Here is a 24,487-nt window from a genome sequence, read left to right as displayed (position 1 = left end):
TAAAGCTCTATTTAGCAAACACAAAACCGGAAGTTACACTTCTGGTAGAGGGGAGGGAAGTTAAATTCCTGTGTGACACAGGGGCTTCACGAACTCTGATACATCCTTCTAAACTGACAGAAAATTCAGAATCACTTGATTACATATTAGTGAAAGCAGCTAATGGACAGCTGTATCGGGAGCCACTCTCCCATAATGTAGCAATAACTGACCCTGTTTCAGGGATGACCCAGAAAAGCAAAACTTTTGTTTCTGCAAAATGCCCAGTGAACCTTTTGGGCAGAGATCTTATGCAGATATTTGGCATAGCAGTAGTACCGACTATGCAGGGTATGGAAGCACAGTGACAAATGGATACTTTTGTGGTGCGACCGGAAGATGAAACATTTTATTGGTACAGCCAGGACTTAGTCACGACTGGTCCAGGGGCAGCAATGGAAGAACTGATGAATGTAGCCATCAGTAAGTTCACCTCCCTTGACACTGATAAACAGCATTTGTTGCACTGTACTCTGCATTATTGTAGCACACCAGGACCTGATAAGGAATACGAGCAAGAACTGTTTAAAAACCATGCAAACAGATGAGTATTACGTAATCTGTACTGGGACACAGAAGGGAACAGTGTAGTTAGCTGGTCATTGCCCCAGGAATTCTTTGCACTCTATAAATCTAATCGATTACCACATGTTAGTTTAACTAAAGACAAGAATGTGAAATGGGAAGAGCTTGGAGAAAAAATCATTAAGTGGGAAAAACAAACAGAGTTAGAATTATCAGAACAGGGAGTACAAAAGCAGAAGCTAAATTGGATAACGCAGACACACCCAGCTGTACACTTGCAGTCTAGCGAGGACAACTGATTAGCACTCTTACTAGAAGAGGAAGAAAAAGCTTTATGGAGCATACCAGAAACTCTCTGGTCAACAGGGAAATCAGATGTAGGACTAATTCATACAGCAGGACCAGTTACTATTACGCCAAAATCAGCATTCAGACCTGAAAAGAGACAGTATCCCTTAAGGAAGGATGCAGAAATAAGAATCAAACCTATAATAGCAGCTTTACTTAAGGAAGGAGTACTGGTAGAATCTTCTGATTCACCATGTAACACACCCTTATTTCCTGTTAGGAAAGCAAACAGGGAATGGCGTATGGTCCAAGACTTACAAGCTGTTAATGATGCAGTAATACGTAGAGCACCTACGGTGCCAGATCCACACACCTTGCTGAATGATTTAAAACCTCAACAGAAGTATTTTTCTGTGGTAGATATTAGCAATGCATTCTTTTCAATACCGATACACCCTGACAGCCAACATTGGTTTGCATTCACATTTCAGGGGAAAAGGTACACATACACGTGACTACCACAGGGGTATTGTGAAAGCCCAACAATATTTGCACAAGAGATGGCAAGCAACTTGGCAGGATTTAGCCCACCAAGAGGCAGCCAAATTCTACTTTATGTAGATGACATCCTGCTGGCAGCCCCCACCCAGCAAGAATGCAGGGAAGATACCATAGCATTACTACAATTTCTAGCCACTCAAGGACACAAAGTAAACAAAAACAAATTGCAGCTTTGGAGAAAACAGGTTAAATACCTGGGATATGTAATATCCAAAGAAGGCAGAACATTGGATGAAGATAGAAAAATAGCAATTTTACAAGCACCCAAACCGACTACCAAGAAGGAAATGATGTCCTTCCTGGGTATAACTAATTTCTGTCGGAGTTAGATTCCAAACTATGCTTTGGAATCTGCTCCACTGACCAACTTAATATATATGAAGCCTATGGCAGCACAAGATTTATTACAATGGACACCAGAAGCAGAATCAGCTTTCTGCAAACTGAAACAACTGATAGCATCCTCATTAGTTTTAGGATTACCAAACTATCATAAAGGTTTTTTTTCCAAACTGTAGATTGTAAGCAAGGTTACATGACATCACTGTTAACATAGCAGCATGGGGATAAGCAACGCCCCATAGCTTATTATTCATCACAGTTGGACCCAGTGGCGCGATCCCTGCCCCACTCTGTACAAGCAGTAGTTGCAGCTGCAATGGCAGTACAGGCTTCTGCCTCAGTAGTGTTGTTCCACCCTTTCACATTGAGAGTGCCTCATGCAGTCGCAATTATTTTACTGCAAAAAAAAGTAGCATATCTTTCTCCTGCTAGACATCTTTCCTGTATGACTATACTCTTGAGTTAACCTCATATGGCAATTGAACGATGTACAACGTTAAACCCATCTACCTTGCTTCCGACCTCTGCAGATGGCACATCGCACAGCTGCCTGCAGGAGATTGAGCAAAAGACACTGCCTAGAAAAGATCTAATGGATGTTCCTTTGGGTGATGCCGAGGTGACATATTACATGGACGGCTCATGCAGAAGGGGTCCTACAGGACAGAATCTAGTGGGGTATGCATTAGTTTCTGATACTGAGATTTTAGAAGCAAAGTCTTTACCACACAACTTATCTGCACCGGCAGCAGAATTGATTGCTTTGACAAGGGCATGTACCTTGGCAAAGGGTAAATGTGTGAACATTTTTACTGACAGCCAGTATGCTTTTTCCTACTGTACATGTTTTTGCACAACAGTGGAAAAATAGAGGAATGATAACATCTGCTGGTAAACCGATTAATCATGTGCAATTTATTTCAGATTTGTTAGTATCTATTCAGTTACCTCAGAAAGTAGCTATTTGTAAATGCGTACCTCATACTAAGCAACAGGATAGGATTTCAAAAGGTAATGCGAGAGCTGATACAGCTGCAAAGCAGGCAGCTTCAGCTTCAGAAGTATTTCTTTTGAGTGAGGAATTACAACCTTCTGAAATTTTAGATTTAGAAATGTTAAAAACAATGCAGACACTACAAATGTAGAAAAACAGAAATGGATAAAACGAGGAGCAATTCTTGAGAAAGGGCTGTACAGCTCCAAAGAAGGAAAACCAATTTTGCCGTCTAACTTGTTTAGATATGCAGCTTTGTTGAGCCATGGGCAGTGACATGTCTCAACAGGGGGGATGGTACAGTTAGTGAACCGAGTGTTCACTGCATATGGATTTACAAACTACACAAAAAATTTTTATGCAGCATGCCATGTTTGTAACAGGCATCATGCACAGGGGGCACTGAAGCCTAAGCAAGGGAGTTTCCCAACACCACCGTACCCGTTCCATACTATCTGTATGGATTTCATAGAACTAAACAAATGTGAAAATAAGAAATATTGTCTTGTCATTATAGATAGGTTTTCCAAATGGGTGGAAGCTTTTCCGACCAAAAATCCAGATGCAGCTACTGTTGCAAAAGTCCTCGTTAAAGAAATTATTCCTAGATGTGGCATACCAGAAAAGATCTACAGTGGCAATGGCTCACACTTTGTAAATCAAACCATACAACAGTTGAGCCATTATTTCGGAATTTCTTTAAAGAACCATTGGGCATACCACCACCCCAAATCCGCAGGATTAGTAGAGAGGCATAATGGGGTTCTGAAAAATAAACTTAGGAAATTGATTAGCGAGACACAGAAGAACTGGGTGCACTGCCTGCCTCTGGCATTGTTGAGCATGAGAACTGTTCCAAATGTAAAGGAGTTAACTCCTTTTGAAATACTGTTTGGGAGGGCATATTATATACCTCAGTGGAAACCTCTCATGCCTGCAGACCAGGAGGCTGACAGTTCACTTACAGAATATATGAGACGACTTCTAAGTAATAAACAACTTTTGCAGTTGAATTCTGTTTCAGATAAAGAACAAACCAGACCATCGGTAGCAGCAGTAGTCCCAGGCACGTGGGTCTGGGTGAAGGTCATTAAGAAAAGAAATTGGACCACACCGAAGTGGGAAGGGCCATACCAAGTGCTACTGTCAACACCCACTGCAGTCAAGATCGCAGAGCGAGCATCCTGGATTCATCTGACACACTGTAAATTGGTTAAAAACTTTGAACTGGACAAAAAACTTATTACTGTTACACAAGAACAAAATGGCCAGATACGGAGCAAATAGAAATGCTGAACAACCTCAGAAGTATTGCATGATCATTCTGCTGACCATATTGATAACATTAATCTTTTTGTTGTGGCCTTTCCTTTTTCCAGCCACATGAGCTGAACTGAATAAACGTGAATCATTCATAGACTGGCATCCGAACTTTAACACTTACCAAGCAATTAAATATGTGTATGCTGAAACTTTTAATGTTTCGAATTGCTGGATCTGCACAGCTATACCAACAGCATACGGGGGATTATTAATGACTGCTGTCCCCCTAGGGGTCAATGAGACCTTGGAAAATTTGCTTTTTGATACTACAACTGTAAAATCACAAGACAAAATAGCGTTGTACCTGCCTGTTACACAAAAGGGAATTGTATGTTTTTACAAAAATGATACTGTTCAGGTAGGTTGGAGTAATTGTAATGTGACTATTCCTTACAAATGTTATACCAAAGCCAATAATGCAGGTTATATCTGTGATACAAACTATGACTCATATCTAGAGTCAATTCATAAGACTATTGATGAGATACAGCATAATCCTGTACTTTTAAAACAACTATCTATTATTGATAAGAAAATGTTTCATGCAAGGCAAGTGTATATTAATACTAAAGTAGAGAATTGTTATTTTGTTTGTGGGAAAAAGGCATACAAATGGTTACCTGAGAACTGGTCCGGCAGTTGTTTTTTGGGTTACCTGGTTCTGGCCATACGACACACCACAGTCTTGCCTCAGGGAAAGGTTTGAAATGTCAGAGAGGCCACCAAGAAAACCAGAAATCCAATCAGAAGGCCTGAAAATCCAGTGGGACGAATCGAAGCAGGCTGGAGAAACCATAATTCCATAAAAAATAAAGACAAACTGACACACATGGACTTGAGTGACACTATCATATCATGGGCAGGTATAACCCCTGCATATGGCGCAGTGAAATCGATTCGGGAGCTGAGAAAACTGTCCAAACTTCTTAAAGTAATGAGTAATGCAACTTTTTCTGCTCTCAAGTTAATGACTGATGAACTGAATGCTATGAGAACTGTGGTGCTTCAAAACCGCATGGCTCTTGACTTCACCCTAGCGGCAAAAGGTGGTACATGCGCTTTAATAAAAGAGGAGTGCTGTTCGTATATTCCTGACATCCAACATGAGATAAACGACCATCTTGAGGTGATTCAGCAAGTGTCGGCCATGACCAAACCAGGCCCAAACCCACTGACGGATTTTTTCCAGAATTTGTTTGGGGGGTGGGGTAGCATCCTAATGAACATCCTGATTGCCATTTGTGTGGGATTACTTCTATTAGGAGCGTGCGTTTGTTGTGGTATTTCTTGCATGAAAAGATTGATCAAAGATTTTCTACACATATCAGTTTCTGAGACTTTATATCAAAGTACTGAAATTGAAGAACTGTTGAAGAGTGAAACACTTTCATAAGTTTAAAATGAATGATTCTCTTAACTGCAAATTCTAAACGGAAAGAGGTTAGGAGAAGAAGCAACTGTTTATGCTTTTGAAAATAGAATAAAAGTATTAACGGGGGAGAAATGTTAGAAAAATATGTATTAATGTATATGTTTAGTGCTTATTAGAAGCTAAAAGGGTTAACACATTTCATTCTATTTTATGTACAGCTTAATTCTCTATGAAATTATAAGATGCTTTTCAAACTGCAGTATGCTTTCTGAAATTGCAAGATGCTCTCTGACCTAGTATTTGCTAGCACAGCAAAATTCATGTTTATGCCTTTTGGAAATGTACTGAGAAGCAGGTGATTATCTGCTAGGTCAAAAAAATGAATGAATAGTGAATGAATAGAACAATACTGTTTTCTATAATGCGATTAAATATGAACAATCAGCCCTGTTCGTGTTATGAGAAAATGCATAGCTGCGGAAAAGAAGAGATACATCAGACAAAGACTGCTTGAAGAAATGAACTGTAATCTGTACTTGCTTTGTGCTCAAATTAGCCATCGTACCTTGAATGGTAACATTGCATAGTGGGAAAGTTGTATCTGACCGGTGGTCATCAAGGCCACGTTGCTTTTCTTAGGAAGTTTTTTGTAAACTTGATTTGCCAGCAGAAAATCATGGATAAACAGCTGCTGAGAAATAATATTGAAAGAACTTGTGATTTATTACGTCAGCTTACTAGGCAATACCTTGTAAGAAATGTATAAAAGTAGTTTCACTTCCTGATTCTAGTCAGACAAACTCTGTATTAGCACGTTTTTGTCTCCTGGTTGCAAGATTAAAGTGCCTTAACCTGAACCTGCCGTGTATTGCTCATTTTTAAGTTATTTTTCCTTTGACATGAGTTATTTTTAGTATGAAGTTATTATCATATCAGGAAAGACACATTCAGCAACTTTGCTTATGAAAATCCTCATATTTAGAGTATGTTGCTAAAGGTACTCTAAGATTGTTTAATGCATTTGTTAGATATTGATGTTAAGAAAATTATGCTTCTTTTAGGTTTTTTTTTTTGTTATTGCTGAGTAATGCCAGTGTGTTATCATGTGTTTGAGTTTGTTTAAAGCCATGAGACTATCCCTAAAATGTAAATGTATTTTCACTACTCATTTAAGTTGTTTACCTAATAAAGGGTGAGAAAAATGCAGTTCAGAGACATCATGCCGGGTCAGCCAGTTTGTGAGGAACAAAATAAAAACATGAGGCAAAATCAATGATCTTCTGCAAAAGCAGTGAAAGACGAGAGTGAAGCTTGTTCATAGGTTCAGAGGTATTTACGAGGCTAACAACCACAACTGCCATTTTAAGCTTAGCCATGCATTCAAAATCTCTTACAAGTTCTGGTACCCTTGATAAGTCAGCAGACAACAGAAGCTTATGTACCTGAACTAATACATAGGCTTTGGTCATTTGGTAGATTCAATGATTAGAGAAAAAAGGAAAAGCAAAATCAGAACTGATTAGAGCAAGAATCAGTTTATTATGGTTAGCCAAATTAATATAATTTAACCCAGGAGAAACAAGTAATTTGTGCAGAGCAAGTAAACTGTCTAGCATATAGCATAAAAGTATTGCTAAAGAGTTACATAAATGGAGGATAAAAGGCTGTATGTGAAAAAGAGGAAAACAATATGTAAATTAAATGATAATAAAATAAAAAGAAATTAAAATGTAGGCAACAGCATGATAAAAGGCACTTGTTAATGACCTGGCAAAAAACATATCCAGTGCAAACTATGTGATTTTAGGCTTGAAAAGATGCCATTCACATCACATAATGAAATCTGCAAGCTCTATGGCAGAACTAAACATTTACCATAGTATGCAATAAAGGTAAAACAATGAAAACAAATGCTATAGCAAAATGTTACAGATTTTGCAGACAAAAGGACTGTGTAAAGATGAAATATTTGCTGGCACTGCTGAAGTATTGCCAGTTAATACCATTCATAATCAACACAGTACAGAGCATACTATGATTGCTAAAGTGATTGTTTAGATTGAATCTAAGCAGTTATTGAGCCAGATCCCAAAAGAGTTGTTCTCAGTGCAAGTCTGCTCTTATTCTGAAAGACCTGCTCTCAGTGTATGTGACTTAACTTTGTTATAAGGCCGATCTATAACCATGCTTATTTCTGGGACTAGATACAAAAACACTTGCTTTCAGTCTGTTCTCAGTGTTAAGTGGTCCCTGTCACTGATAGCAAGTCTTTTGGAACCTGGGTCATTGTGTATATGTGATTTTGATTATAATGTTATATAGTAAAGACAAACACGTTATATTTAAATTAGGTACCAGTGCAGAATGTAACATAATGGCAGAATTATCTTTTGAAGTACTGACCCCAAGCAATAAGTGGTGCAAGTCAGCATACATGTTACTGTTAATTCTTGACATAAATTCAAGCTTTTGGTTCAAGTGTAGCTAGATTGTTCATGCAAGTCAAGAAAAACAAGATGCTATTCTTGTTATTGAAACTGTAATCTCTTTAAGCAGCTAAGTATTCTGGGCAGAACTTTTTATGTCATACTTGAGGTGTAGTTTGAATTATAAAAAGCTATCAAGTGGCGCATTGCAAAGTTTCATTTACATGATGCCTCATTTTGCAGAGGAGTCACTTATGTGAATAGGTAGCTATTTATGAAAGAGGAGTTGTAGCTAAAAGAAGTGAGTCATGTAACTAGGTGCTGATGCCATTCTTCAATAATGCTTTGAATTTCAAGTACCTCACATTATGCATATCTTATGTTTGTCTGTCTTTCTAATGTATATTCTATCTAACTGTATGAATAAAGCAATGGTACCTTACAGTGTTTCTGCACTTCTGAAGTTATCAGGGTTGTTGTTGTGTCTTTCGGCTTTTCCCGGTCAGGGGTCGCCACAGCAAAACTCCGGTCCGCTAATGATTGGCAGTAGATTTTTACATGCCGAGTTGCCGGCCCTGATGCACAACCTTCAACGATGCCCATTCACACATGTCTCCACACAGAAGATGCTCTAGCTGAGAATCGAACAGGACAACGTCTTACTGTGAGGTGACAATGCTACCGCAGCACGACCACCGCAATACTCTGAAGTTATCAGGGTGATTAGTCCAAATGTCAATGTGCTCTAATGTTTCAATCTGTGACCAGTCTAAGATGTAAGGCAAGTCATCTAGGAGAGATACACACTTATAGATTCAGTGATAGATACGGAGCTACTGAGGTTGTTCATTCAGTTTAAAACCCTCTGCCATAACAATTTTATGATACAAGCTGTCTGAAATCCACCCAGGATTTCAAGGACAAACTACATGGCAAGATAGCATATGATATAACTGTAGGCAGTGTTAATTTCCCCCATTATTGCATGTAAATATCAATGAACAGGTGTCTGAAGCAAGCCGAGACAGGGAGATGATTAGTACTAACTTGGATAAGCATATTGCTTTTATCTTATGTTCCCATATCTATACATTTTTTAGAGACCCACCCTTGTATAATAAATTGTAATGATGTATAAAAATCTCCTGGTCACTAATGAATATTTGATATCTGTCTGAATGTCTATCTATCTATCTATCTATCTATCTATCTATCTATCTATCTATCTATCTATCTATCTATCTATCCATCTATCCATCTGTCTATCTATGTATCTATCTAGCTAACTAGATATATATATATATATATATATATATATATATATATATATATATATATTTTTTTTTTTTTTTCATCATAAAGAAGAAGCTCTATTGCAGATACTTTGTTTAATTTAGTCCTGGAATTCAGTTGCTGGAGAATTGCATCTTTTCAGAATTTCAAAGGTCATCCATCACTGATCATTAAGGTTTAGTAGACAATGAATTTAGGTTAGAGGAAGAATGTGGACCAGAATTGAAGTGAGTATCTCTATAAAAGTAAAGTATCAGAAAAAATCTACATACACAAAATATTTGTATTATTTCAGATGTGATGATTTGTGCTAAGAGTACTCTTATACACACATTATACATGGTCAAAGATTTTGAAAAGTGTTATTGGAAGTTATGAGTTACTCCTGAGAAGGAGTAGAAACTAGAAAAAATATAACTGGTGGCCACAGATGATGAAAAATGAACTAGGAATTTAGACGTGACATAATTAACTATGTAGCTAAAGCTAAGGGATAGAACATGAGTGGGAATACAACGGTTTGAAGTAAGGATGTCTATGGTGAAAAAAACAGTGTAATTCCTCAAAGAGCTGCAGCTGTATATGGACGGTAATAGGAATACCTGCCACCAAGTACCTAGGTCAGATTGATTCAAAACATGCCACTAAATATGACTCTGTCATTGTCCATGTTGGTGTGAATGACCTGAGAAGTACCTCCCTGGACTACATGAAAAAAGACGTGGAGGAGGTTTCTGATCTTGTAGCCCAGGCAGGTATGACCCTAGCCCTGAGTAGCATCCTGCCATCACCCAGAATGATACCACAGTACAAGGACAAAATGATTGACTTCAACAAATGGATAAGCTTCTGGTGTCATTCTAAGGGGATCTTGTATCTGTCTGCCTGGGATGACATGATCGACAAACCACGATGCTTTGCCAGAGATGGCCTGCACCTGTTGCCCTTGTGATTCCGGATACTGGCTAAGGCTCTTGCGACCCCTATTGTGCCTTTTTTAGGCAAGATTCAAATGACAAATTCACCATTGTAACAGGTAAAAGCAAGCAAAATCTGAGGGTAATGCTACTCAATGCTAGAAGTCTAAACCTCAAAATGCACTCACTCGAGGCGCTCCTTAAAATGGAGAACATCGACATCTGTGCAGTGACAGAGATCTGGTTTAAGGCTCCAGCGAGCACCCCTGCATTACCAGGCTATAATTCATGCCACACCTTTCGGCCACCTAACTGGGACCGAAGCACTAAAGGTGGAGGCGTGTCCATATTCATTAAGGATATCCACACCTCCAGGCTAGTTGCTCAGCATAATGCATCTGAGATTATCCAAGTGCAACTAACTCTGGGCAAGACCGCAATGCAAATTGTAGCTTGCTACAGATTCCCCACCATGCACCAGGATTCCAACTCCTCATTTCTTGATACAATGGAAAATATTAGGATACAACCTAATAGCCTAATAATGGGCGATTTCAACTACCCCAACATTAACTACTCATGTACCAACTCTTGTGCTCAACGTTTTCTGGAATTCATAAATTGCAATGCCTTGGATCAACTTATCCACACCCCACCAGGAGCAGCAGTATCCTAGACCTGGTCATTACCAACATGGACAACCAGTATTCCACACCAGAGTTTAATTCCTCATTGGTCAGATCGGACCACAAGCAAATCACCCTAGACATCCACATCCAAGCCCCACCTCCCATTAGGGAAACCACCGTAAATAATTTCTCCAAAGCCAATTTCATGTTCTTAAGACAAAAGTGGCAAACTTCACGACACCCATGCTGATGGACACTAGAGATACGACTGCTGAATCCTATACAATTGCACTTGATAAGGACTTACACGAGGGCATGGATTGTGCAATCCCTAACAGAACCAAGATGCTATCCTCCAAAAAAAGGAAGCCAATTTGTTGGTTCCCTGCTATAAACAAACTCTACAACAGAAGAAAGAAACTGTTGCAAAAAAGAGTAAAATCCCATGATTAGAGGAACTCTGTGGTCAGCCTCAGTATGAAGCTGAGATCCCTTATAAAATCTTCCAAAGCTAGTTACGAAAACAAAATTGCCACTGATTCTAAAGACAAGCACAAAGCATTCTATAGCTATGGCAAGAATCTCAATGGCAACACTCAGATCTGCTCTGCGTTACAGCACAATGGCACTAAATATACAGAACCAACTGATATTGACAACATCCTGGCAGATAGGTTCAGTGCTAACTTTACCCTTCTCTCATCCCCTAAAGGGCCCATCTCTATACAGGAAGAATGCAAAGTACCTATAATCATGGCTGCACAGGTAAAAAACACACTCTCCAAAGCCAAGAACACAGCATCCATGGGACCTGACAACAACCCAGGCTGCGTTCTACATGAACTACAGAATGAACTGGCACCCCACCTAAGTACCATGTTCAATCATAGCCTCACTTCAGGCTTTGTGCCCACTGAATGGCGCACAGCAACGGTTATCCCACTCCACAATGGGGGAGCCACCACGGACCCCAGGAACTACCGCCCCATTAGCCTGACGAGCCTGGCCTGCAAGGCTATAAAACGTATCATCATGGAACTTATAAACAATGACATTGGTAATCTCCAAACTCTGGACCCTACCCAGTTCGGGTTTGTAAAAGGCAGAACATGTCTCATAAACCTGATAGACTTCTTTGAAGTGGTCACCAAAGTTGTAGATGAGGGTAAGGTGGTATCTCGCCAAGGCTTCAACACCATCCCCCACTCTGGAATTATAGACAAACTCACTAAACTAGGTATAAATCCCTATGTCACAAGATGGGTTGCCAACTGGATCACTGACAGAACTCACACTGTGAAAGTAGCATACTCATCTTCAGAAGAGTGACAAGTGGAGTACCACAGGGTTCAGTCCTAGGTCCTCTCCTGTTTGGTATCTACTTCTCTGAAGTACAGGCTAACACAGAAGGTCTTTGGCTGACAAAGTTCACAAATGACTGCAAACTAGGAGCCATAATCAAATCTTCTATCAATGTGGACATCCTACAAAAGGGCCTCACTGAGACAGATGCCTGGTGTCAAAGCCATGGCCTCAAGCTTAATGCTAAAAAGTGCATTGTTATCCCTTTTGGTAAAAACTCTGTACCCATGAACTACCACATAGGTGGCAGTCTACTTAACACCGAAAGTGTGATAAGAGACCTTGGGACACATGCGGACAGTAGTCTCTCCTTTGATAATCACATCACCACAGTAGTCAGGAAATCCTTCTACGTGGCACACATTATCACAAAAGGTTTCTCATCCAGGAAAAAAGAGGTCATTGTTCCCCTCTACTCATCACTCACTAGACTCATTATAGAGTACAATGCCCCTTTTGGTATGTACCTCACAAAACATCTACAACAACTGAAAGGCCACAGAAATACCTCACAAATAGGATTACCAGCCTCAAACAGATGCCCTATGCAGATCGTCTCAAAAAACTCCAGCTTTACTCTGTCGCATATCGCCTACTCAGAGGCGATCTCTGCCTATCATACAAAGCTATGTCAAACCCAGAGCTGTTGGACATGCTCCATGTAAAGAAATCCCAATCCCTTCGAGCTACACGCTCTAGGCACCTAAACCTTGTCACCACAATAAACAGATAGAGGGATAGATTCCTGTCTCAGAGACTTCCCATACTCTGGAACAAACTACCTATCTATATCAAACAAAGTTCCTCATTAACATTCTTCAAGACAAATCTTCATGATTGGATGGGAGATTGGAAATTCACCCCAGGGATCATTTCTGTGGCTCTGCTTGACAGGGGCAAAGGAAAATAATTTTCTTGGGTGGCAAAAGCCAGGGTACCATTTGGCTAGGCTTATTTAAGCCCTAGGGCCAATAGCCTAGTACTTACCTATGAACCTATACCTATGAACCTATAAATGCCCTAGGTCAGATTGATTCAAAACATGTAGCCAAATACCCTAGGTCACATTGATTCAAAACATGCTGCTAAGTACCCTACGTCAGATTGATACAAAACATGCTGCTTAGTACCCTACGTCAGACTGATTCATAAAGAAAATAATCCAAGGCATAGACTAAAAGGTTCACAGGAAACTGAAAATTTGATAATGCTCCTCCAGACATGTAAACAGTAGTCTGACCCTTCCCTGGTATACTGTACAGAAGCAAATTGAATCCCAACACACACACACACACACACACACACACACACACACACACACACACACACACACACACACACACACACACATTTTTTTTTAATTCCTCAAGATTTGGCTTCATGTGTTTTATTTTTGGCTACTTATAATCAAGTATACATGTCCACTGACTACTGGTCTTTGGCATTTGTCCTGATCTCATATATAGACACTATCAATTATATAACTCCATAGTTCACAACATTTTCAAGCCTTGTTCAAAGAAAAAGCTTTAGGCCACTTCATGGAGACTGGCTTCACAATTTGAAAGGCAACGTTAAAGAAAGCATAAATAACTTTAACAGCCACTCTTGAAAGGGGAATAGGGATGGATGCACATGGTTGAAGAAAGATATTTTTAAGAAAAGGATTAGAAGATGATTCATCTTCAGAAACAGTAATATTTTTGGAATGTAGTTTCTTTAACTGACGCAATAAATGGTAATGGACTATAGAAGAGATTTCATGCATTTGGGAAAAAAGTGTTAAAAATATTATGCACCTATTTTCTTATTGGTGTCATCTTTTCACCCATCAGTATAGAGACCATTATATTTCATCGTATCTTTCTGTAAAAAGTGATTAAAATACATGTTATAGCTGTGTGTGCTATAACCATTTACTTCAAGTTAAAGGGTATGCAGCTGTTTTACCAGTATTTGGTTATACATTACGGAATTTATCTTTTCTTCTTGTTTTGCAGTAAGATGTAACATTTTAAAGTGTGTTCATATTTATGTGTGTGTGTGTGTGTGTGTGTGTGTGTGTGTGTGTGTGTGTGTGTGTGTGTGTGTGTGTGTGTGTGTGTGTGTGTGTGTGTGTGTGTGTGTGTGTGTGCGTGTGTGCGTGTGTGCGTGTGTGTGTGTGTGTATGTGTGTGTTTGTTGTGTGTGTGCGTGTGTGTATCTGTCATAATATGTATGTTCTAATCCTTTATTTCAAGGTGAGCTGTATGCAGTTTGTTCGTGAATATTCAAATATAATCATATATAATTTACATATTTTATGTTTTGTTCTTATCGGCAGTAAAACACAGCTTATTAGTATGTTGTAGCCCACATCAATATGAATAGCCATTGCAGTATGCCACGTCAGTTTGAAACAATAATCATACTCAATGTGCTTTATGTTTTGACTTAATCTTAGGTATCTTCCTCTTGAAAGTACCAGAGACCTCTGAAGTTGGATCTGCTGTAGGCAGGATCAAGGCAACAGATCCTGACACTGGGAAGAATGCAGAAATCAAATATGTAATAGTTCCTGGAGATGGTGGAAATGTGTTTGATATCACAACAGATGAGAACACGCAAGAAGGGATACTAATTCTGAAAAAGGTAGTGTTTATGAAATATTCTCATATAGATATTTGAGCATGTGAAACTACTGCACAGCAAAAATGCATTTTAGAATTCTAGAACAAAAATGCCCTAACGTTAAACCACAGAATATTCATTCTGACAGCACATGCAATGGCAATTATAAAAAGCTTGATTAATGAGCAGACGCCAAAGCTGACCTCAAACCAGTGACAAGTGGAGTACCACAGGGTTCAGTCCTGGGACCTCTCCTGTTTGGTATCTACTACTTTGAAGTACAGGCTAACATAGAAGGCCTCTGGTTAATGAAGTTCGAAGATAACTGCAAACTAGGAGCCATAGTCAAGTCCCCAAATGATGTGGACATCATACAGAAGGGCCTCGCTGGGACAGATGCCTGGTGTCAGAGCAGTGGCCTCAAGCTCAATGCCAAAAAGTGCAGTGTCATCCCCTTTGGTAAAAACTCTGTACCCATGAACTACCACATAGGCAGCAATGTACTTAACACCAAATGTGTAATAAGAGACCTTGGGAATCAGGTGGACAGTAGTGTCTTCTTTGATAGTAACATCACCATAGTAGTAAGGAAGTCCTTCTACGTGGCACACCTCATAATAAAAGGGTTCTCATCCAGAAAAAAAGAGGTCATTGTTCCCCTCTACTCGAGACTCATTAGACCCATTATAGAGTACAACGCCCCTTTTGGAATGTACCTCATAAGGCATCTGCAGCAGCTGGAAAGGCCACAGAAGTACCTCACAAAGAGGATTACTGGCCTCAAACAAATGCCCTACACTGACCGTCTCAAAAAAACTCCAGCTTTACTCCGTAGCATATCGCCTACTCTGAGTTAATCTCTGCCTAACATATAAAGCTATGTCAAACCCAGAGCTGTTGGACATGCTACATCTAAAGAAATCCCAATCCCTCTAAGCTACACACACTAGGGACCTATACCTTGTCACCACAATAAACAGGACATGCTGGAGGGATAGATTCCAGTCACAGAGACTTCCCATACTATGGAACAGGCTACCCATCTATGTTAAGCAAAGTTCTTCATTAGCACTCTTCAAGAAAAATCTTGATAAGTGGATGGGAAATAGGAAATACACCCCGGGGATCACTTCTGTGTCTCTGCTCAACAGTGGCACAGAAAAATAACTTTATTGGGTGGTGTAAGCCAGGGAACCTTGTTGGCTAGGCTTACATAAGCCCTTGTGCTGATAGCCTAGTACCTACCTATGAACCTATGAAATCTACGTCATTGCTAGAAATGTGTTCTAGGAATTCTTTTAGTCAGAAACAAATTACGCTAAAGAATGAAGACAAACGTATAGGTCAGGGAAAGTCATATGGTTTTAATTGATTTCCTTCTGAGGTTGTAAATCTGAAGTGTTAACTACAGCTATCAAAAACATAAACATGCTTGACTGCCATGTTTTAGTGCAAATCTGTTTGATGCTTCTTAAGGTAACACTCTTGTCTAAGTATTGCTAAGATCCCAACATTGTTTCCTTTATAAATCCTGTCTTCCTGAAGCTATAAAATGTAAAAAAAAAATGCATGGTATGCTCTGTTAGTTATTTCTTTCATAATTTTAATTTAATATGACAACAAAAACATGAAAAACCATGACTGTTTAACCTTACAAGTTATTTTTTTCCTATTGAACCTGCTTTCGTACTTGTACACGAAAAGTGAAATAGGCCATTAAAGTTCAATTAGACAATAGAATGTGTTCTTCATTTCATGTACTTATTTTCATATGTATTAATTTAATTTGATTTGTTATGAAATGATGTTGTTATTAACTAAATATGAAGGTGACCTACATCCTCATTTCCATACATTGTTGAGTCTCCAATGGACCACTGGGAAACAGATGAAAATTATAAGAGAAGGCTGCCTCTGTAACATGAAACTATGATTGTGACTCATGGAATCTTTATACTTTAGCATACCTGGTCCCTGAGGAGTCAACAGGGATAGAATATAAGGAAGAGCAGCACGTTTTCTATCTCACTTTTTCTAGGAGTATGACTTCTTCACATGTTACAATGGTGTTTAAATAAGTGGTACTAAGCCGTGTGCTATTATAGTATTTATACTGAATTTGAGGTACCAGCAAAAATGTGAATGCTATGTACATGTCTTATATGTGGAATCTTCTGCAAATGACTTGACAAAGAAAAAAGTAAACTCATGCTGCTACGTTTTCAGTCTAATAAGACTTTCTTTGTAATAGCTAGACAAGTAAGCCTGTATGCAATCCACAGCACAAGAGACGGTTTTGCATCTAGCCTGTTTTATGATCTGCATGGACAAAAAAGCAGATCACTATTACTGGTAGAAGTCCAAACATAATATGATCATTTAATTACGGCTAGCTGGTGGACGCCATGTCATTCTGATGTTATTGCACTTTTCCCTGCACTTGAGTGACTTTGGAATTGAATAGAATTAGATGGGATGCAAATACTTCCTCTCCCAACATGGTATTTTCAGGCATACTTACCTGATGCTGACAGGAGAGCAATTTTTTTTATTTTACTTGTTGATTGAGTTGAGGGACTCATCTGAAGATTATTTTCTGGCATGACTTGGAAACAGTAGCAGGTTTATGCAGTTAGCAGAAAAGCGCACAAGATATTAATATAATAACCTGTTCCTTGTAGAAAAAAGAAAAAAAAAAGTAGGCACAGAGTACTTTCCTATAACCAATGAAATGCAATAAATAGCCAAGTGTAATAAATAGGTAAATGGTAAAAACACATTGCACATTAACAACTACAAAGGAAAAGAAAAACAAACATTGCAGTTTAAACATTAGTCAAATAGTTTGTGTGCACATTTGTAATAAGACATGTATTTCTACTGAAGCAAAGTCAGATACTGTATATTAAGTTGTGATGACCATACAAATAATACAATGAATGATTACAAAATGGTACATGCCATAAATGTATTTACTTAATAGATGATCCTACTAGTAATTATAGTGAGGCTATAGGATGAATTAAGGGGTTTTCTAAAGTCGGAGCAATAGCATCTTTCCTGTTTTCATAAAGCAGGTTCAACAGTAGTCTTCTTTATGATGCGTTAAGTGTTTGCCATAAAACTGGGTGTAATTTCCTTTTTATCTAAGGTCAGTGGGTGATATGTTCATGTGGCTATGGCAATTCTGCTAATTCTCTTTATCTAGTGGCAATACATAGGGCTTTAGCGAATGACAATGCTATCATATTGCATTCTGTGATAGTAAGGGGAAGATGTTTTGTGTGAAAAAACATAGATATACTTTTGGCATTCCAGCTATCAGACTCATTTCTTTCATAGTTGGTCTATCACATACCAAGTATTAGAAATAAATAAATAATAATTAAAAAAAAATTGTCAGTGCTGCCTCTCCTTAAATCACAGTGTATGTCATAAAGTCTATTTTTTTTAATCTATTTCACCCTACCTGCCGTAGTCTACCTCAACTGCTTACATACAAATGCATAGTCACAGTATCACCAGGCATTGCACCCTCAACTGAATAACCATGGTATGCTTAGTTTTATGACCATGTAAAAAACAGATTTCATATGTTTTGTTTTATATCTGTATTACATGGAAATGAGCTACTCTTGTTCTATAGGCATCCAAATGGAAATACGTGTAGTTCATTTACCTGTGGGTCCCTCTTTGACCCTGCCTTACTTACCATGAATTTGCATCTCCTGTAAATTTAGACAAGTAATAACTCAGAGGTACAGTTGCAGAATCAAATAGGCTTGCAAGAATAACATTTAAATCCACAGAGACAACATCCCAGAAATTGAAATCTAGCACCAGCTGTGTTCATCCAAAGTCAGAATTCACAGAAACTGTCTCTGGATTTGCTTTCTGAGTTGTGACCTCCCTACTGATTATTATACACACAATACAGTTCATGCATATAAAAGACATGCATGTTCCTCTTTGTTAAAGCCACACCATTTCTTTACTTGGGCTTACCCACAAAGGCATAGTTACTGAGGTGATGTCATCCAAGTGAATGTGTATCATTAATACAAGCAAAAGGCACTTGGGTCTAAGGCAGCAGACTAACACCTCTCAGTAAGGGTCCAAAATAACAGTACGTCCAAATACCATAAGAAAATGTATTATAAGAAAATGTATTGTGTGAATGTGTATCACTCACATTAAACTAAAACTGTAACTTTCTTTTTTGTTACTATAGGAAACCTTTATATGCAGTACACAATTAGATTTTCCATTTTGTTTTCCCGAAAGGAGTGGAGAACAAATGGAAAGTTGTGTAAGAAATGAAGTATTGATGACATTTGATGAGGTAATTCAACATTTCATAGCAAAAACAAACAAGCAAAAGCACTGTAACAAATAAAATGCCAAGCAAAATTCTTACAGACTATGGTTTGCATCTTAAGCTGAACATTTGATCAAATTACAAATGTCTATATTTCTCACCTGACATTATTTTATGGGCTTTTACCTTTATTTGTTCAAAAAATGTATTAGTCATTATATGCAAGTATGCAAGTAATTATTTTGTATTTATGATATTGCACAACCAGCAGTGTCCCTCTAATAATAATAATAATAATAATAATAATAATATTAAAATAAAGATTTTTCATTAAAAAAATCTAAAATTAGTTAAATGCTGCATGCATTTTTGCTGTATAAACCTCTGCCACATTGAATAATATTGACTGAAATCAATTAGTTGTATATTAATTTTCTCCCTGTCCAATAGAGCTCTATGATGTATAGTTAGGGCCAATATGTAAATTATATACATTTGCAGTCTTAATACTTATACAAAAATTAAGTTCTGAAATGACTTTGAATATCACACAGTATTTCTCCACTGTCAATCTTGATTGTTTACTTATATGAGATTTTTTTTTCTGCAGCTGAATCTTATCAGTCAAAAACGTTCATATCTGTAAGACAGCAGCATGTCATATTTTTATAAACCTTGCCATTACCTTCCTCTGTTAAGTAATGCCAGGCATGCAAAAAAAATAATTATATTCTCAGTATATGGACTGATGCATTCAATCTACATGCTTATAAACTCTCTGTTACTTGTTCTTTAGAAGATGAATGTGCTCTTCAGTTATTGTAATTGACCACAAAATAGGACTTTCATTTTTGGAGAACTCAGGGAAGAAACAACTCTGAAGGATTTTGCTTCCTTACAGTATATAGTGATTGTCATTCATCATCCACCTCTTCAAATAATATCTAGATCGTCATTTAACACAGCTCTTTACATTTAGTAGGCACTTTCATTGCAACATGTATGTCATGTATGGCCTCAAAAGGGTCTCTGAATTTCTAACGGATATGTAGTGGTCTCAGTGTTATGCAATGGCTGCAGCATATACCTCTGCACACTTGCTTTGAAGGTTTCCTCCAGGCAGTATATTTGTGAGCCAAAACCACTGCTCTTTGGATGCTCGCTTGCATCATCCCTCCTCCAAAAGAATGCAGCAGTGTGAATTGAAACCTACTTGGATTTTTTAAGTGGCTGTTGTCCTGTAACTCCCTGACAATGTTTTTTGCCATGTTACTAAATGTGCTATAAGGAATTTAGTTGCACATTTTTAGGCAATATAGCTTGCAAGTTGAAGGCTGTGTCCTGTAGACTTTGAAAGATTCTTTTTGTCTTATTTTGTGCAGTTTTGTGATAAATAAGAAGTGAATTCAGCCATCCAGAGCACCATTCACCATCATTTAAAAATTAATTTCTGAGCTATCTGCTTACCTGGATATATATATATATATATATATATATATATATATATATATATACGTATAAGAACATTATAATTTTATTTACATCACAGAGACTTTTCCTTACACAGTTAATCTTTAAAATATATTGTTAAAAGAGACCATTACTAACTTGCATGTAGAATTGTATTTTATAATATGCATTGTGACCACCATATCATTGTACAGTAAGCATTTGCTAATAGTAGCTTGAAATTTTTCATTCCTAAAGCTCAGAATAATAATTGTCCTTGATTGTTTGAATGCTGGCAAGACAAGATAGAACCACTAAGTAGATTTACATATGTAAGTTAGATGGATATGCTGTCCACTTAACTTTTAATGTACACAGAATGTTGTTTCACAAGAAACTAAGAGCAAAAAGAAAAATAGATATATACTAAATATGAGCTATTATAGTCTCTTACTTGTTTAATTTTATTTTTCTATGAAAACAGTTGTAATAGTGCAATAATAGAAATTTTAGATAAGCAGATGCATTATTTGTGAATGTATTGTTTGAAGAATATTAGACATTACTAAATACTCTTGACCAAGCAGTATTTATTACTGCTGTAAGTACACCAGCCTGTGTTACAATTTGTAGCTATACTAAGTCCACATTTCCATTTCCATGTACATATATTTTGACAAAAGATAACAAGAAAATATCTACATTTGTATTATGAAGAACTCTTGTCAGTAATCACATGTGTTGGAACAATCAAAATTTATGTCAAACAATCTTATATCTCAAAGGAAGACTCTACCTATTTCTCAGTTGCTGAAAGATCTGCCTACCTAACAGGTACACTATTGTTCAAAGCACTGAACGGAGGTCATTGTTCTCCACTAAAAAGGTTACTATACTTTAGGGAACAGGCATACTCCCCTCCAAAATAATATCATTACCCCTACTGGACCACCTTTTAAAACATTTCATCATCATCTGCCCCCTTTTTGCCATTTTTCCTATGTGGGGTCGGGGTATTGTCTTTGCCTTGCAACCTAATGTGGTTTCTTTGTGCTACTTACTGTGTCACTTTTCAGAAGTTGGTAGAGTGCCTCTGATGCCATATTTTTTGCTATTGCAACTTCTTTCTTAGCTTCTTTGTTAGCCAACCAGTAGTCCTTCCTAGCCTGGGCAGCCTTTTCTATCTCTCACTTCTTCTTGCACTCCTTCTTTCCTTTGATGACTTCCTGGAATTCTGCTTTCCACCACCAGCTTTCCGTATGTACCTTATTTCCATACCTGGCTTGGCCACATGTCTTTTCTTTCTCCTTTTAAAACATTTGTTAGTTAATATACTTCTGCAGACCAGGCCCTGAATTATGGAATAAACTTCCTTCAGTAAGTAAGTCTATAGGATCCCTGCTGTAATTCAAGACAGCTCTAGATACAAATCATCATCATCATCATCAACAACCCCCAATTTTCCTGATTTTTTTTTTCTACTTGTGGTGGTTTTGTTGTGTCTGCTGTCACCATCTCTGTATATTCAATGCCATTCTCCTACCCTCTTCGACAATCATGCTTGACTGCCAAAGGTCTTCTGTCACATCCACCTCTTTGCTGGACACCCTTGTTTTCTCTTGCCTTCTGTCTGGCTGTCCCAAATTATCTTCAGCTGATTGTCTTTGGCTTTTCTGCACATGTGCTGGAACAAATATAATATGTTCTCTTTGACCTTTTCTGCAGCTGGAGCTACTTTGCCTTCTGTTCTTATGTCCTCATTTCTTCATCTGTCTCACAGTGTGCATCCTACCATCTATCTCAGGCATGTCTTCTCCATCATCTCTTGCTTTGTCAACTGCTCTGTTTTTACTGCCCAGTTTTCTGTACTATATACTCTACAGTAGTACTGGCCACAACACTATTTTGCACACCTTACTTTTCAGCTTCTTTGGCATTCTTCTGTCAATAAACTGCATCTGACACTCTATGCCAGTTGGCTGCAGCCCCTCTGATTCTAGCTTTGACCTCCTCATTAAGTCTTTCCTTCTGCTCAACAATCCCTCCTAGATAACTGAAGTTGTTAATCTGTTTCACTATTTTTCCTTTTATTTCAGTTCTCAGCTACTTCTGATTTCCCCATTTGCTGCCATTACAACTTTCTTATCTGCAAAACAGTTTCATCCCATGTGGCTTCAGTTTTGCATTCCATTCCCTTATCCTTTGTCTTGCTTAGAGTCTGCCTGTAATGCCACATCATCTACATAAAACAACTTTGTTGATCTGTCTCCTCCATCCTCTTTGCTAGTGTAGTCCATCAGCAGTATGTAAGTGTGCTCAGAGCTAAATCCTGATGGACATCCACTCCCACTGGGAATCCCTATGCGAGAATGAACATTGGATCAGTTGTGCTGCATCCTGATCTGAATCTGAACTACTTGTCTCCCATCTTTCTTTCTACTACTCTTTGTATTTGATTATCAGTCACTCTCTACAGAACTTTTGTGCAATGTGACAAGAGTTTGATACCTCTGTAGTACCCACAGTTGTGTATGTTCCCCTTGTTCTTGAACTCTCACACTAGTATACTTACTCCCCATGAAGTCTGGGATATGGCTTTCTCTGCTATAAGTAGTGTCAGGAGCCATTTCCCCCCTATCTCACCAAATATCTTCATCATATCTGCTGTGATCTTATCTGAGCCTGCTGCTTTCCCTCACTTTATTTTCCTTAGTGCTGTTCAAAGGAAAATATAGTCAGGGAAAGCAGCAGGTACAGTTAAAAATCTTCACAAAAAATGGCAAATGGTTTAAAGACAGTAGTTAGGCTTAAACTCTACAAAGCAAACACTCTGTTGCACCCTGCCAGCCATGAGGTGTTGTCTGTGCATTTGTTTGTTTTTGCACTGCTAGCCTTTCTAGACCTAGGTCATAAAAGACCTTTCTAGACCCAGGTCATAAAAGACCTTTCTAGACCCAGGTCATAATAGAAAAGCATCTTTGGACCAGCTCATCTACTTTGTTATCTAAAAGATAATAAATAACCAAATAAATACATAAATATATACATTCATAAATATTGTACAAGTATATTAAAGGTCAACCAAAAAGAAGCTCTGTTTAGCTCTACAAAGTTTAGCATGCATGATCATCTTTCTTGCCATTGTACAAGTCAAAGTTGAAATGAGCAAAGGTGAACTGAACATGCTATTTTATTTAAGCACATTCCACAAAATAATCTTTTTCTACAGATGCTATATGGTCAATTACGAAATCTGCTTTTGAAGTCTAATTTAAGGTGGTGAGAGTAGTTATGAACTGAAAATTGCAGTACATTTATAAAAGCACTCATCAATGAAACACGTAGATTCATTTTGGGGAAAAAATATCTGTTTTTTTTTTCTCTTACCTACATCTACTATCTGTAAATGAATGTTTTAATGAAATTTTAAAAGGAAAAATTAGAAATAAAGAAGTAAGACAGAATACCTAAACAAATATTGACTCTAAGAGATAAGTACAGTCTAGTGCACATTTCTAATACTTGCAAGCTGAGAAGCCATGACAATTTGCACAGCATTCCCTGATCCCAGATAACCACACAGTATGTTAGACATAATGTGTAACTGATGATGCCTTACAAGGAAAAATTAATAAATACTTGTTGATTAATGAAACATCTGTGCAAGGCTGTTGGTCAGTGGGTGAGCACTATATTGTGTGTAGTCTGCTTTCTCAATTGCTAAGTACATATTACTTGTGCGACATTATTACAACAATAAATGGGGTACTATTTAGTGGTATGTCTCAGGATTATTCTTGTACCTCATTTTACAACAAATTTGCATTTCTTTTTAAGACTTGAGATAACAAATTGAAATGTAGTGGGTGCAGCCTTTTTCAGGAAGGATTTTAAGTTATAATTTTTGTAAGCATTTTGGTCAGAGCACAGATATGTTTAACCTCTCAGCTATGTCACATGATATAATTTAGGATGGTTTCTAAAAACTTAGACCTGTAAATATACTTTCTTCTCTCTCTGTTTTATATTGTACTGTATTA

At 37.9% G+C, this 24,487-nt stretch overlaps 1 protein-coding gene across 1 annotated transcript in view; it reads left to right on the top strand.

The window, feature by feature from the left end:
* LOC122796967 (cadherin-12-like) overlaps positions 1 to 24,487 on the top strand; it is a 2,443,257-nt gene that overhangs the window by 1,719,784 nt on the left and 698,986 nt on the right. Inside the window, exon 5 of the mRNA XM_044065738.1 lies at positions 14,514 to 14,701. Coding sequence (XP_043921673.1) covers positions 14,514 to 14,701 — 188 coding nt within the window. The remainder of the gene's footprint in view (positions 1 to 14,513; positions 14,702 to 24,487) is intronic.

Source organism: Protopterus annectens, chromosome 3.part0 (genome assembly GCF_019279795.1).
Source record: "Protopterus annectens isolate FY-2018-M chromosome 3.part0, PAN1.0, whole genome shotgun sequence".
NCBI classification, from domain to species: domain Eukaryota; kingdom Metazoa; phylum Chordata; order Ceratodontiformes; family Protopteridae; genus Protopterus; species Protopterus annectens.
The sequence above is the reverse complement of the archived record's forward strand: the minus strand, read 5'-3'. Positions and strand labels throughout refer to the sequence as shown.